The sequence below is a fragment of the Scomber japonicus genome, chromosome 5, assembly GCF_027409825.1.
Source record: "Scomber japonicus isolate fScoJap1 chromosome 5, fScoJap1.pri, whole genome shotgun sequence".
Taxonomy (NCBI): domain Eukaryota; kingdom Metazoa; phylum Chordata; class Actinopteri; order Scombriformes; family Scombridae; genus Scomber; species Scomber japonicus.
This window is the reverse complement of record NC_070582.1, coordinates 8,565,643-8,582,116: the sequence shown is the minus strand read 5'-3', so window position 1 is coordinate 8,582,116 and position 16,474 is coordinate 8,565,643. Positions and strand designations below refer to the sequence as shown.

At 38.3% G+C, this 16,474-nt stretch overlaps 1 protein-coding gene across 1 annotated transcript; it reads right to left on the bottom strand.

Annotated features, from left to right (window-relative positions):
* Positions 1 to 201: 201 nt before the first annotated feature.
* On the bottom strand, positions 202 to 14,159 carry alkbh3 (alkB homolog 3, alpha-ketoglutarate dependent dioxygenase). The gene is made up of 10 exons (XM_053318549.1): positions 14,097 to 14,159; positions 13,165 to 13,259; positions 11,749 to 11,864; positions 11,622 to 11,656; positions 11,476 to 11,523; positions 10,309 to 10,412; positions 8,097 to 8,185; positions 7,630 to 7,839; positions 5,947 to 6,045; positions 202 to 1,385 (listed from the first exon to the last, which is right to left on the bottom strand). Exons 2-10 carry the CDS (start codon positions 13,247 to 13,249, stop codon positions 1,260 to 1,262), a joined length of 912 nt encoding a protein of 303 aa, XP_053174524.1. The 5' UTR covers positions 13,250 to 13,259; positions 14,097 to 14,159; the 3' UTR covers positions 202 to 1,259.
* Between the last annotated feature and the right edge of the window lie 2,315 nt (positions 14,160 to 16,474).

Genomic DNA, 16,474 nt, shown 5'->3' with positions numbered 1-16,474 from the left:
GAATAAATAATATAAGTAAACAGCATATCTCAACAAGGAAGTGTTGTGTAAAAATGCATTTAACTCAATCCACTTTTACATGTTAAATGGTAGCTGTTTTACCTCTGTTAGTTGTTGTTGACACAGTACTGTTTCCCTGTCTTTCAAACTTAATTTTCACTGCATTTCACTTTTAAATGCAACCACATTGACTTGGCTTTTTGTTTTTTTTTAACAACACAAACTAAAATAAAATCTTACAGTATTTCAAAAACAGTTTGGATGCTGGTTTTTGACAAATCAGATGCTTTAGCACAAAAATAACTCAACAAAAACCCCTGCCTCTTTCAGGAACAGGTCAGGTAAACCCTGTTCAACATGACAATTAAGTAATTTCAGCCTAATGGAGCTGTAATAGCCTAAGTGGCCACTTAACTTGTTTCTTCATTTTTTTATGCTCTCTCCAAAAAGCAGCCCAAGACGTACCAGCCTGGAAATCATTAACTTTTTTGGGCATTTAACAAACAGGCACCTCTGTGTTGTGTGCTATACAGTGAGTACTCAGCACATTTCACTGAGTGTCATTAAGACACTTTTTCATGACATATAAATATTGAAATGCAAACACTGACTTTTCAAACCACTAACATCCTGTCTAAAACAATCTAAATAGGGGTCATGTCTGATACTGACACAATGTTTTAGTGATGGCAACGAGAGCAGTGAGGGTTGAAGTGTCTGAGCCAGCATCACCTCTTAGCTGGTTGATCAGGAAATGCTTTTTCACATCCAGGACTCATTTTATTCACCACCAACATACATGAGTCCTGAGATTTGTAGGTAAAAAACAGTCAGACTGAAGACTTTTTTTTAGATTATGGTCTTAAATGAGCATGAGCACCATTACTGTCTGTGCTGAAAACAAAAATATAGACAATGTGACATTTTATCGCTTATTATCATCCATTCTTCTGTTTGGCTCCCAACACTGAAATCTGATAATCACCACTGGTCACGGGTGTGCTGTTATTATGGTTCAATTATGCAACAGGTAATTTTAGGCGGAGCTGCAAACCTCCCTGTTAAAGTTGGAGGAAGCTCTACGTCCTGCTGTGGCCTTTAACTCAGTGATGAGTTTGAAAGACTTGTTTAAGCTCCCTGAGCAAGACGATACAGCTCACATGCTATGTTCTAACATTTGTCAAACTTCAGTCAACCATGAGATGTAGCAGTATCTGTATGACACAGTTGCCTCAGCTCTAAGTACCTCTGAGGGGAGTTTATGATTGCTCGGCTGTGAAGCGCAGCTTAGTCCCCGGCCTGTGGCCCTCCGGCTCTGCGTAGATATTTCTGAAGGTCAGGTTGATGCGTGGACCTCGGTCATGGTACTCTTTAGCAACTTGATGCTTATGGGACAGAGATAAATAAAATAAATATTTCACAGTTACATGTCAAATATTCACACGTTTGTCTCGAGCAGGTAGCAGCTTAAGTGTGACACACATCTGCAGCATCACGTGGCGTCATTTCACATCAGAGCACATACCGAAACGCACCACGCAGACAAGAGAAGAACTCAAGGCACAGTAGCCCAACCCTGTCTCCAAGAAATTACATTCACTTACAACTTAATTGTTTTCCCCAATTATTCTGCAGTGTAATAGCTGCCTGGATTATGTTCATAGCTAACGTGCTACAAGTCACAACAGACTCTTTTAAAGTATTTCACCAAGACTGCAATCTTTCTCTAACCAAGAGCTGCCATAAGAAAGTTTAACACTGCTGCAGTTTTAACTAGCGGATGTTGAACTGCATGATCAAATATTTTGGTGGAAATAAAACCACTATGTTCAATATCAACATTTTTTGCAACTTGCGAAAGAAGTTAATTAACATTTTCTCATTATGTTGAGAGAAAATGCAATTTGGCCAGCATTACATTTTTAACAAAAACATATTTGGTGTTTAAATGTATGATTATATAAGTGTAATTTCTAGGAGGAAGGGTTGAGCAGCCAGACTGTGATGATCTGGGGAAGGAATTAGATGAAAATCACCATTTGTTATACATTGCTGAGGGATAGTTAGACAGGGCTGGAGATGCTGACTGGTTTTATGTGAAACCAACCTGTGACTGTGAATGAGAGATTCATGTCAGAAAAAACTAACTGTTCTTAGATTTTGGTTGTTTAGTCATTAAAATGAAGACTTATTAAATGACAAGCTGTCTATCAATCATGTGATATCTGATATTGTCAAAGCATTGGAAAGACTGTATAACTGCTTAACCCTTGTGTCGTCCTCCCGGGTCAAATTGACCCCGTCCGTTTTGACTATTCCTTTTTTCCTCCGTTCGTTCGTTCGTTCGTTCCTTCCTTCCTTCCTTCCTTCCTTCCTTCCTTCCTTCCTTCCTCCCTTCCTCCTTCTCTCCTTTCCTTCCTTGTCTCCTTTCCTTCCTCCCTTCCTCCTTCTCTCTTTCTTTCCTCCCTCCTTCCTTCTTTCCTCCCTCCCTGCCTCCTTTCCTGCCTTCCTTCCTCCCTCCTTTCCTTCCTTCCTTCTTTCTTCCCTCCTTTCCTTCCTCCCTCCCTCCTTTCCTTCCTTCTTTCCTCCCTCCCTCCCTCCCTTCTTTCTTCCCTCCTTTCCTTCCTTATTTCCTTCCTCCCTCCCTCCTTTCCTTCCTTCCTCCCTCCTTTCCTTCCTTCTTTCCTCCCTCCCTCCCTCCTTTCCTTCCTTCCTTTCCGTCCTTCTTTCCTTCCTCCCTCGCTCCTTCCCTCCTTCCTCCTTTCCTTCCTTCCTTAACTCAAGGACAACATGAGGGTTAATTCAAGATGAAAAAAAAAAAATCGAATATACATATTTTTCTCTCATCAGCCACTAAAGACACACTGATGCACAAATGCGACTAAAATTAGAAAACACACAAATATGAGATCAGGACAGAAGATTTATAGATGTCACGAGTTTCCTAAAAAAACAAGGCTATTTTTGTGTTGGGGTTGACCTCTGCACTCCATACACAAGACATCCAGACGATGTCACAACATACGGCAAACACCATTTCTTTTACCGTTTGACTTGTGGGTTAAATGTCGTGTTTTGTCATCCTTTGCAAAAACAGCGCTAAAATGTTTTCTGAAATGAGAACAGACAGCCCCACCCACCCGCTCTATCGTGTTCACATCAAGTATGTCTTAAGCTCTGCACACGAGACCGCCTTGTTTTCCATTAGTGCATGTTTTGCCCCCCGAACACACACACACACAGACACACACACACACAGACACACACTCGCTCTCCTCCTTCACCTACATCTCTCTCAAAAGGAGGTGATACAACAGTGTCAAGGGAAAGAGTCAGGAACAGGCTGAAATAACTCTGTATCCTTTTTCAAACAAATGAAATACTTTAGCGGGATTGACAGGTTTAGTTAAATATTTAGCACTCACTTCTAAACCCCTCTGCCCGAGCCAGGAGGTTTTTGTTAGGCAGACTTTGACTGCCGTGACAGAGAGAGAATTAATGGATGGTGTGATCCTCTTTCTCCTGGCAAGATATTTAAAGGACAGATGAAACCTTTGTTGAGGTACTCAGGGAGGCGCCACCATAAAACACCTGTGACCTTCTCCTTTTTTTCCATTTAGGCTCAACCCTCTTTCACAGTGTTAGTGTGGTAGTTCCCCCCTCTCTCTTTATTCCACCCTTACTCTTTGTTTTGCCCTCACTCTTTACTTTTTACACTATTTAAAAGACAATATGTTGCTATAGTAGAAATGACCACAAACAAAAGTCACTTACTGTGTCAACCTGACCAAGAGTGCCATGATTTCTATTACTGCCAATTTTCCAGTTACCCCCCGTCCTCTGTTCAGAGGGCAGAGATTATGTAACATTATGATCCTAATAATAACCGATATGTTAGTTTAATAATCATAGAGCAAACAAATATGCTGCAGAGTTCCACTTGGCTCCACTCTCAGACCATTGTTAGTTTGAAATTCTGTTAATACCACTTTTTTACTTTTTTTTGTGTGGGTGATTTAATTAAATTTTGTCACATTATCATACATCAGTGAATCAAACAACGGTTTTAAACTTAAAATGACCACTTAATAAGCTACTGCTAAATCTAAAAAAAATTGAAGTATAAATAAAACAAATTAATAATAAAGTAATAACTGATGGCTCCACAACTTCTCAGGTGTAGTCAAGAACATAACGGGTGAAATGTTGAATGGAAAATACCATATTCTGATATTTGTTTAACATTTGAGACTGTTTGTTGAACACTATAGTCTTTAAACATTGTACAACAGTTTTATTTACATTTAATGTTTGGAAATCATCATTTCTACCTCTCCTCACAGACTTTTTAGTGAATTGCTGCATTACTCTTTCAGATCTTTCCATTATTCCCTATAATTTACTTGTATATAATTTTATTTTCCTAGATTTATTTAATTTTGTTTTGTTCTGTTTGTTCACCTACTTGTTATTCATTAATTTCCTGTAATATTTAATCTGTTTCATTATATTTTATATAAAGTAAACAAAAAAGTCTTATAAAGTCTTAAAATAATACATAAAATATGCATTGTCCTAAGTTCCCCCCCAATGCTTATAAAACATGTGCAAAAGACAAAGATCTGTACGCTTCTGTTCATGCCAATTTTCAATTTCATCACAAGGTGTTAGCTATGAATACATGTCACAGCCTAAGATTTAACATACTTTAGGAATAACCCCTCGTAGTACAAGCTGTCCTCCCTTCATCCTCAGCAGCACACCATCCTCAAACTGGAACATACAGACTTTCCTTCATTGATTTCCAGCTTCACTTTTGTTTATTTAATTTTTGTGCTCAATGGTGAGGACTGATTGTGCTTCTGCCCCCTCCTGCACGTCTGTTTCTGATCTGTTTTTCCTGCGCAAACAGGTAAGAAAAAAACATATAAACATAATTAACTTGACCTATTTTAGTCAGAAGTGGAGATTTTTTCCATCGAGTCTTCCAGACCCTAAAAACATTTTGTCCTCATAAAATTCAATTAATTGTAATATATTCACTATCGAGTGTGATCCTTTTTCTTTCACCAAAAACCAGCTACCCACTCACTCTCTCTATCACACACACACACACACATACAAAGACTTTCCATCCTTTTTTATGCACTCATACAGACCCAGCTGCTGTCCCTGATTGTAAAACAAATGACTCTCATTATGTTGAAGCTCTGCTCTTCTCTCCGGGCCACTTCATCCATCCTCACTGTCTGCCCATCCGTCTTGAACACAGCGCTATCCTCTCCTCTCACGTGCGCCCAGTTGGAAACAATCATACAAACATACACATGCTGTCAGGGACAAAGCAGGTCAGGTGAGGACTCAGCTCACCTGGAAAGATTAGGTTTGCAGGACATGAGTATTTACTGTAAATGTCCGAGGTTAAGTGAGGTAAAAGTTTAATATTTGTTAAGTAATAGGAGAGTTTTGAGTAAAGTCTTTGCCAGAAAATATATTATAATGTTAATCCAACCTATGTGTAATTGGAAATGAAGCAAGAGGTAATCCAGACAGGGCTTTAAGTATTAATATATACATTTTATAATATTCTGTGGTGGTGATTCAATAACAATATAAGTAGCTGATGAAAACCTTTAAATTAGTTGTTTTAAACATGTGTTTTTTTCCAGAAATGAATGATATGCTGCACAGGACAGTATGATTTATATGCAAGTGTGTTAGTACAAGCAGCAACAGGAACATAAAACACAAGTAATTAGACACATTCATTTACTAACACTTATAGATCAATGGGTGATGTGTACTCTGGGATGTATAGTGTAAAAACACCACACAAAGGAAGATGACGCAACCAAAAAGCAGGCTTTCATTCTGTCTGATCCTCTAGTTTTTATGAATGACCATGGAGCCCTGCACAGATCCTTGCATTTGATAGGTGGAGCCTACCTGCCAATCATCCTGTGTGGCTCCTTCCATCAGCAGCAGTGTCCCGTGACTCAGAGGAACCCGAATCCGCTCCACGTAGGTGTAGTCACCATTCTCCTCCTGATACATAAAAAGCACACAGAGTTCAGCACATTGGATAATGATGAGTTAACACACATATAACTGGTATAATGTACTCTCACAGTAGTTGAACACATATTAATGCATACAAATATGGGAACAGAAAGCCAAAACTAAATTGAAAGCTGTTACTCTACCAATAAATTACTACCACCTGCCCACACAACTCATCTACATGTTAACTGATGATTCCTACCACCTAAGAAGTGTTTAATCCAGTACTTGAAATAACAGACAGCTATTAAACACAGGCCTCTGAACACTCTGCCAAGTTTAAACACAATACACGACATAAGCCTTCCCCTGTGTGTCCAGTTTGTCACTCATTCACATTGGCTGCTGCTCTGGCCACCTGTTTTTAGTACGATTTTCTGAGCAGTTCTGCAGAAAATAGGCTCTTTAACTGTGAGCCAAGTCTAACTATCAAACTAACTCAAGAAAAACAACAAGAAAAGGTCAGAAAGAGTGTATGCAGGGTTAGATAGGGCCAAGTGAAATACTTTTTGAGACCATTTTAATGAACAATGGGAGCTGGATGTGAAGCCAAAATGAGAGAGAAACAATGAAAAAAAAACCCCAGTAAATTAAATCTGCAAGCAAATGTTCTGCAACTATAAATAGCAGTGTAAGAAGATGACCAGGACATTAAGTCTTCAGAAGCATAATATACTGAACAATTATATAAACAACACATTTGGTATGTTGAATCCAGTCTTAATGTGAGAATGGTTATATATTTGGAGCAAAGTAAATCAGATCAGACTCAAATAAGCCTGTGATAATAATTATCAACTTATTGTACAGTAATGTAATTATTGTCATCATCGTGTCTTTATATGGACTTATCGTGTGATACATGGACATGGCCTTGACCTTTTTTTCCTCAATATTGCCACACTTCATATTAGCAGCTAAAAGGCTATTCATGTCACATTGGCTAAGTGAGTAGTGTCCTTCATTCCTCACTGTGAACGTCCTGAGTGGAGACTGCAGAAGTGAGCAACGCCACTTATATGGAATTAAAGGTAAATAACTTGGTCCATAATGGCAGTCTGTGTTTTTTACAGAAGTGTAGCACCCACTCTCCAAACCCATCCCCCACCCAGAGCCCTCCCTTGCATTATTTTGCTATTATATTATCATTATATCAGTGGTATAAAATTATCTTCTAATGACAATAATATTGTTTATCATCATTATTGCTTTTATAAATTGAATCATAGTCAATATAATTTGGCTTTGTTGACAAATATTTAGAAAAAATGTCAAAATGAAAACAGATTTTGATGTAAAATAAGTGATTTTATAAATATTTTGTAAATCTTTGTCAAGTCAAATTATATTGACCATGATTCCATTCACAAAAGGAATAAAAGGGGAAAACATCCATGGTAGTGAATACTATTTAAAAGGTATATTATCATTATATCAGTGGTAGAAAATGATCTTCAAATGACATTAATATAGTTTATCACGATTATTTCTGAGACAATATATCGTCCAATAAAAGTAGTTATCGTGACAGGCCTAGACTCAAATCTTCATGCCGTGCCATCATCTCACCGGTGGAGGCTGCTTGCGGAGGCTGAACACTCTGGTGTCGCCGAGACTGATGGAGGCGATGGTGGGCTTGGCACCCAAGGCGGCCTCGTCGTCACTGTGCCAGCCGATGCTGTCGTGCCCGTCCCGATACAGGTTACACAGCAGGGAGTTGAAGCTGTGTCTGCTCACCTGTTCCACTGTTTGGCGAATGGTTAACAGCAATGGATGCCACTGTGAAAAAAGAAAACAAAGAGAGTTAAGAAAATAATAAAGCTAAATAAAAATGGAAAAACAGCAATTTAAGGAAAAGACCAGTCTGAGCTCAGCCTTAAAGTGAAGTGTTCTCTCTTAAATCAGTAATCATGAGACAAAGACACAAAATGTCATGACATAAAAAGAAATTGAGACACAAATAAGGAAGACATGGACAGTGGTCTAATATAAATGAATGAAAGATGCTGTATGAGTTTATAACATGTGTATCTAACCTGAGTGTTTGCAGCCATGGTGGAGCGAGCGTACGTATAGGGCAACTCTCCATACCAGCAGGTCAGCCTGGGCTCCTCGTATGCCTCGCCTGGACCAGCACGTGCACATACGCACGCACGCACACACACACACACACACACACACACACACACACACACACACACACACACACACACACACACACACACACACAAAACAAATGACATCATCGTCAGGGCATTTACAGCCTCGGTGTGTAACCAGGACTGTTGTAATTGCCTGGGGTTCTTAAAATTAAATCCCATAAATACCGTACTTACAGTTGCCAACAGAGTGTGCTGATTACGGTTGTAAAGATTTTCCATATTGGATCCAACTGTTTCAATACTGATACTAGAACAACATTTTTTAAAAACATTGCTCTGTGGATTCATGTAAAATTAATAACTTTGCTTTGATAAAGGCTGTAGTTCTTAATCACTAAATTTAGAAAGGTTTTAAAGGAAATATCTGAGGTAAACAAGAATCTGAATATGAGGTTGATGTCAACTTCCAATAATTGACACTTTATGTTATGTAACGTAAGGACAGCTGAGGCTGACGGGAATGTGATTATTTCTGCATTTAATCAAACTTCAGTATTGGACATATTATTTATCAGAGTAATTACACTACACACATCCTGAGGGGGAAATTAATATCTGTACGAAATTTGATGGTAATCCAACAAATACTTGTTGAGATATTTCAGTCTGGATCAAAGAGGTCGCCCGTCTGACAGACATTGCCATCCCTATAGCCACGCTGATAGCATAGCTAAAAACAACTGAGGTTCAACATCCAGTCGTAGTCCTGATGTCTCAAAATTAATGTGGCAGTGACTTATTGATTGATGAATTCAATCAGACCATTCTTGTGGTTCTCATTAAAGTGATGAAGTGATATTCCACCCAAACACTGTAACGGGCGGGAAACAACATGCTCAGATCCATCTCCATACTGCCTCGGTAACTGGGTCATGGAAATTTCAACTTCAAAAGAGAGTACAGATCCATTCTGTTTTCACAGCTCATCTCTGCTTTCCTGAATGACAACGATAAGTAGAGCAGAAAGCTGATTCAGTTTAGCTCTCCGAGTATTATTCTCCAAAGTCAACATGCATACATGGACAGTGATCACCGGCTTTGTCACTAAAATCTATTCCTAGCGGAGAGAAAAGTAAACATCTGAATCCAGTTTCTCTTTGTTTGTCTGCTTTGGTGTCCCTCTCTCTCTCTTTCTCATGAAATGACCAGATCCCTTCCAAGAACCAATTCTCCACTATTAGTGTATGTTGGCTGGCCCACTGGTACAAGAATACGGTGAAAACCAAAACAAACCTCTCCAAAAACCATCACTTTTTATGGCACTGAATTATTCAGGGCCTCGGGAGCTAATATTTATAAATATGTGTGGTCATTCGTCAACTTTTAAAAGCCTTAGGTTGTCTATAAAAAGATGTTATCAGGGGGAAAATATTAACAAAACCTTAACCCATTCACAGGATCCAATTTAGAGCCCTGAGCAACGATCGGAAAAACTGAATCAGTGAGTTGGAATGAGTTTCAAATCGAGATAGGATGAAGGGCCGAGAATGTAGAAAGGGTGATCGGTGAGGGGTTAACACCCGTTTTCCACTGCTTGCTCTTTAATCTAAATGCCAGATGCACTTTGTTGACAAAGTCTGAGGACTGATGGACTGAGGATTACAAAACCTGTCACAGTAATCAATGTTTAGAAATCATCTCAGTCACTTGTCTTCATCGTGCTGAATAAACACATAACATGGACAAGAGCCAGCTGAGAGAAAGGCCGACTTCTGGGGCAAAGACTGCCTGGAGGTCTGCTAATGGTGAGTGATGGTCATGGCTCGTGTTGTTAACATTTTGTTGTTTGCAGATGGTGACATTTTTCATCATCTCCTTGCATGAACGTGACAAAATCCAGACGCAGACACGTTTCTGAACAGCCTTGGCAGAGTTTTGCACTCTTTAGCTGTTTTTTTTTTTTTTTTAATTTACTCAAACATGACAGACAGAAAGTTCAACACTGCATTGTAATAAAATTAGAACAGACATGAACCCAACAGCAAAGAGCTGCATCAGGGAAACCCTCTTCACCCTCCAGCTTACATCATAGGCTCACATTTCATCCTTTCCATACTGCTTAGTGTTAAGCCCCCCTGGTACCCACCCTGTCTGATGTTAGTCTTCTGGGACCAGGGAAGCTCTGCTAGCAGCTTACTGAACATCCAGTCAGCCTCTTCTGGGGCGAGAAACCCAGGCAGCAGCCGCAGTCTGAACAGACAGAAAGACAAAACACATACAGACTAAGTTCCCAGACAAGAAAGGTGGATATATATATACACAGTATGCAGCTCATAAATGAAGTGTTTGTACAGGAGAGTCGAGAATGGCCGTGGCCCTGGAGGACAACAGAGTTTAAGGCGCCGATCTTGAACCGCAAAAACCCCAGGGATTGAGTCCAGCTGGGAACCTTTTCCTGTCATCTCTACACTGTTGACTCTCCAGTAAAGGCATGCAATTACCCAAGAGGGGAATAAGGATATATGAGTTATATGCAGGAGACTAACCTTTTCTTTCATCAGACAAAGAGTCAAAAAGTTCAACAGTATAATTGCTTTTTTTTTTTTCATCAAAATGTTCGATTAAAGAAGCAAAATAATCAGACAAAAATAAAATTCACCAGAGTTTGGTAATGTCTTTTTAATGCTTACATATTGCACATGATCTAAGTTTAATGAAAATATGCAGCTAAGACTCTGATGTGGAGTCATGCAGAAAGTTTCACTACCGCAAAGAGCGATGAAGCTATTTGTTTGTTGCCTCCATTTTTCATAGCACATACTTAATACATGATCAAATCTCAGGCAAAGAATCACACAAAATAAATCACAAAATGTAACTTTTATGGCTTGGACTGTTGAACTTCTTGCTCTTGGTTATCTGTAGGAATTTTGGTCTTGATTAAAGCATCTAAATGCCAAAAAAGTAAATGTAAACATATTATGGTTGTCCTTTTCACTTAAAGACCAGTTTTCCATAGAGTATGTGTATATTACTACATTCAGTATCTATTAAAAACATGGCTCAGTCCTATGTGTCCTTGTGGTTACCATAAGTGAGGTATGTGGCACCACTAGAGGTTATTTATTAGAAGTGATGCTTGTGGTTTGACTGCCATCTAGTGGAATTTAAACTCAATCACAACTCTACTCTCATACTCTGTTTCGGTACCGTTACCCCACTGATCCTTCTCCTCACTTTCTATTTGATTTAATTGTCTTTCAGCTACACTTTCCTCTGAATGAGATTCCCTCTCTTTAAAGACTGTACTCACCTAGATACTCCTGATGGTGCATGGCTGATCTCATAATCACCTGCATGTCTGTGCAAAGCAAAATGTACAAACACATGATAAACACATGATGAATTAAACAAATCCTGTAGAAATATACTGAACGAAGATAGAAATGTGTTACTTACTCTATAACCTTCTCTGGTGGAACATCTCTAACTGGCTGTGATGAAAAAAATACAGATAAAGAGAATTATTTAGCACTTCAACAAGCTATAATTTCAAAAAATTACACTAGTTTTTTCCTACTACTACCTTTGTGGGCTGGTGAAACTCAAAAGACTTCGATGTTGACTTCTGTGAACCAAATCCCCAGGAGCCAGGAGCTGGGTTGGCACTTTTGGGTTGTTGGTTGTTGTTTGGGACTGCAGCTGTAAAAATAAAGAAATAAAGAAATAAAGAAATAAAGAGCTGTTTTCTACATATAATGCATGTTAACAGGACTTAGTAAAATGTGATAAGCACATTTCTGTACAAGTCTGTTTTAAATCAGTAGTGAGGTGCCCAAATGAAAACTGAAACAGGTTTTTCTTGCTGTAATAATTCCTCTAATCCTCCTGTTCATACTGACCACTTGAAGATCTTTTCATAAAATACTTACAATGTGCAAATACGAATTTAAAAGTTTGTCCTTGGCTATTATAAAACCTCAGCTGTCCAAATGAGTCGAATCAAGTCGATATCTTTCAACATTACAGTCTTTTTAGTGCCAGAGTCCATCTATTTGCAATTATACTTCCACCACAGCTCAACAAGGAAACGCGAAGAGGGAATTTAATGCTATAAAGACTGTAAATGTGTCAGATATATACTATATACTACTATATACTATATACTTGATATGACTAACTCAGACTGCTGAAGCCTCATATACGCGCACAGAGGCGGTCCTGGCTAGTTTTGCGCCCTGGGCGGACCGACTATTGGCGCCCCTCCCCACAAATCCTTCATAACACAAAAAATAAGATAAATAAATGAAATATAGTATGTAAACACTTGACCACATGAAAGTGCAGGTGTAAAGTTATTTATTTATTTATTTATTGCATTTTCACATAACCCAATAACTTACATGTAGCTATAACGGGTCTGTATTCATTTTATAAATGTATTACTATTTATTTGGCAGCAGCAGTTTGTGTTGTCTGGCCTGGGATCATAATCATCACAGGTCAGTCCCTCCCCCCTTTGCTTTTCCTCTGAGAGTGAGACTCACTCACAACCTGCTCACAGCCTCTGCAGTCGCAAGTTGATCCCCCGCCCCCTCCCCCTCCCCCCTTTGCTTTTCCTCTGAGAGTGAGACTCACTCACAACCATATACAGTCTATGCTCACAACCTGCTCACAGACTCTGCAGTCGCAAGTTGATCCCCCCCCTCCCCCTTTGCCCTTTCTTCTGACACACACAACCTGTATACATGACTCTCAGCAGCAAGTTGACGTGATAGTAGGGGCGCCTCATCGCCCACTGCACCAACTTGATGTGGAAATGAGCAGTATTAGTCTAGAAAACTTTTTTTTTGAGGGCGCGCTTTTCTTTTTTTGAGGACGGACTTTTTTTTCCTTTTTTTTTTTTTAAAAATTGCGCCCTGGGCGGTTGCCCACATTGCCCATAGCAAAAACCGCCACTGTACGCGCAGGAGCAAAACTGTGAACCTGTCCTTTAAATTACCTGAAGGTCTTGGTGGTCTTGGTTGTTTTGGCTGTGGTTTGGCCCAGGAGCCCTGGACTCTGACACGCTGACGCTTATCCGACATCACATCACATCTGTACAGTGAGAAAGGGAAAAACAAGTTTTCATCAATATGAAATTCTTACAGGCTTTAAGAAATATACAGCAGCTGATAATTTGTACATAGATTTCTCCTAGGAAAACCAGACTCAATTACTATGTATAAACCAATGACTTTCTGCAGAAATATGTCACTATATACTGTATGCCCTGTCACAATAACCCACAAATGTTGATCTACCCTTTATTTAACTATATAATACAATTTCTTTAAAAAAGGACTGCAGTGTAGAGGGAGGAGCTGGCGTCCCAAATTGAGAGAAGTTGAACACCGAAAGAGGTTTTTCTTCATATAATCATTCCTCCTGTTCATACAGGCTGTTGAAATATCCCCTTTAAATGTGCATTTGAAGGCCAAAATCCACAGTGTGTCCACACAGTCATTTAAATGGTGATGTGAAGTTTATATGAGGCTTCAGCAGTCTGAGTTAGTCACATCAAGTGGATATCTGCCAGATTTACAGTCTTTTAAGTATCACATTCCCTCTTTGTGTTTCCCTGTTGAGCTATGGTGGAAGTATAGTAACAAAAATAGAGACTTTGGCACTAAAAAGACTGTAATGATGAAAGATACTTGATTTGACTAATTTGGTCAAAACTGCAGCTTCATATTGGCTTCAGACAAACTTCTAAATACATTCCTGCAGAAGTAGTAGTCTGACTTGTTGATTTAATTAGCATGACACCGCCAAATGTACAAAACCCTTTAATCAACTCTTCATTATTCAAGGTATTCAACTTTGTTAATGTCAGAAATTAAAAAAACAAATACCTGGTTGATTAATGTTTAAACAAGTCTTCAAATTACTTACCTATGTGACTCATAAAACACAATAATTATGCTGTCAGAAATTGAACAGCTTCACAGCAGCTGGGACGCCATTGCTGCTGTGTGTCACACAAAAATAAATCCTACCCGGAACTAAGATGTAGGAAAATTGGTTCCGCCAGATTTCACTAACTACATTTCAGGATTAAATATTACAGACAGTAATCCTAATACATCTTTTTTACAGTGGTGGAATTGGACTAAGGGCATTTACTCAAATACTGTACTTAGTTACATTTTAAGGTACTTAAGTCGTTTCAGTGGCAAATATTACACTTTTTACTGCACTACATTCACTGGACACCTCAGATTGAATTTTTTTAACATAAAATAACAATGAACAATTCAGTGTGTATTTGTGTCTCCTTGTCATTAGTTTTTAACACTTCAAAGATATCTGTTTGAGGTCCTAAGAGATGAACTCTCCAAAATGTCATAAAAATGCAAAGATTAAAGACAATTTCTGAAGAATTAATCAATATTTATGCAGCAGAACTGTTATTTCTTCTTTTCTACCAATTAGGTCATCTCAAGACCCCTCTGATTTATCTAGTGACCCTCACAAAACAGTTCAAACTGGCTCCACACTGAGCAATTACAACACTAACATGCTGCTCATACTTTGACTCACGAGTATTAATAATGTACTTTGTTAAATTTATTTGATATATCAGACACAGCCCACTTTTCTGCAAAACTAGGGCTGTTACTTTGGTATTTTTAGTAAAATAGGTGTAATACTTCTTTACTTTTACTTTAGTAGGGTATTAAATCCAAGACTTTTACTTGTGTTTCTATACTGTGATACCAATACTTTTACTGAAGTAAAATGATCTGAGTAGTAATTATGGGCTACTTTATACTTCACTACATTTCAGAGGAAAATATGTTTTTTTAAATGCACTACATTAATATGTGAACTACAGTTAGTGGTTACTATGCAGATTAAGATTTTAAAATATGATCTGTTTATAAAATATGAGACATTGGGATTAGTTTACCCAACAATGTATAAAGTGCTTCAAATTAGCTCCAGCTCAACCAACAACATGAAAAAATTGCATACATGTTTACGTATCAATAAAAAAATAGTGTCATACTGTATAGTAGTCTAGTGCAGTTTATTACATACATTTATGAGTGACTTTTGAAAGGAGGGCATTTACTTGGGCGACACAGTATGTTTACACCGTTATGATTCAGTCAATACAGTATAAAATCCAGAAGGTTGCAAAAGCTGTTTCGTTAGTATGTATTTAGTAGAAAGTAGGAAAAAAAACGATACACAATACTGTTCTGTATATGCCGGAGCTTTTATTAACAAACAGTAGAAAATATGGTTGCCATCAGCAGTATAAAACGCAAACAGTGCATTTTACATGTTGAAATTCAAATTTTAATTTCCAAGCGTATAAAAAGACTCTTCACAAAAACATTAACAAGGCAGTCGAGGCACAGGTCAGACTCAAGTCATACGGGGTATCGACTGAGCAGGGCTCCAACATTTGGTGGTACTGCAACTGCATGTGCACCAGTTCATGAGCTGATGATGAAAAACCTTTATTTCTTTTTTATGTTTTATTTCAGATTAGTGGGTTACTTGCTGCACAATAAACTGGGAACATGCTCCATGTGAAATTCTTTCAAAACATTGAAATAACTGTGCACAGGATAGGCTAAAAAGTTACAGTAGTTTTCCTTTGTCCATGAAAAGGCTTTAACATTTTGATTAAAAAGGAAGCAGAAAACTGAGCATGGACATACATTTTACGGTGAAATCTCAGCACCAATTGAATCCTTATACATTAGAGTTTTAACCCCTGAATACCCGTTCATTAAATCTGACCAATCCAGCATTAATGCTCATAGAAAAGGCACTTGTGTTTAACAATGACTATGAAAAACTTTTGGTTTGGAACAAGTGTTACATCTGTGCAACTATCTCCCCACCGCAAAGTATCACTGTTTATACTGTCAACACGTCGTATCAGGGAAAAATAAGAACAAAAAGCCAACGCATGATGAAAACTGTTCAGTGATACAGGTGAACTGACATGAGAGAAAGTTTCCATCTTTAAATGACTCACTGATTTGTAAACAATACCAGGTAGAAGACTAGTCTTTGGCTCGTGTGTTCATACAAATATAAAATAAATAATCACACATATTTATATAAAAAGAATGCCCACCACCATTTTCCACTGCTTACAACAGCAGGGTTAACAAATCACTCTATTTTTTGGTTGTAATAAATTCCACCATCAGTGTCAGTGACAAAATATTAAATGTCCTTTCCTGAGAGTAGCGTGTACGCTCAGCTCCTGCCTTTCTTGGATATTTTGCTTCAGATAAATCACATCA

What these genes read in the sequence shown, in the direction of transcription:
- alkbh3 (XM_053318549.1), bottom strand. Translation starts at nt 13,249, where the DNA reads ATGTCGGATAAGCGTCAGCGTGTCAGAGTCCAGGGCTCCTGGGCCAAA. An exon ending in CCACCAGAGAAGGTTATAGA is followed by an intron (nt 11,524 to 11,621) that starts GTAAGTAACACA and finishes TGCTTTGCACAG; the next exon opens with ACATGCAGGTGATTATGAGA. An exon ending in GAAGACTAACATCAGACAGG is followed by an intron (nt 8,186 to 10,308) that starts GTGGGTACCAGG and finishes GTGCTGGTCCAG; the next exon opens with GCGAGGCATACGAGGAGCCC.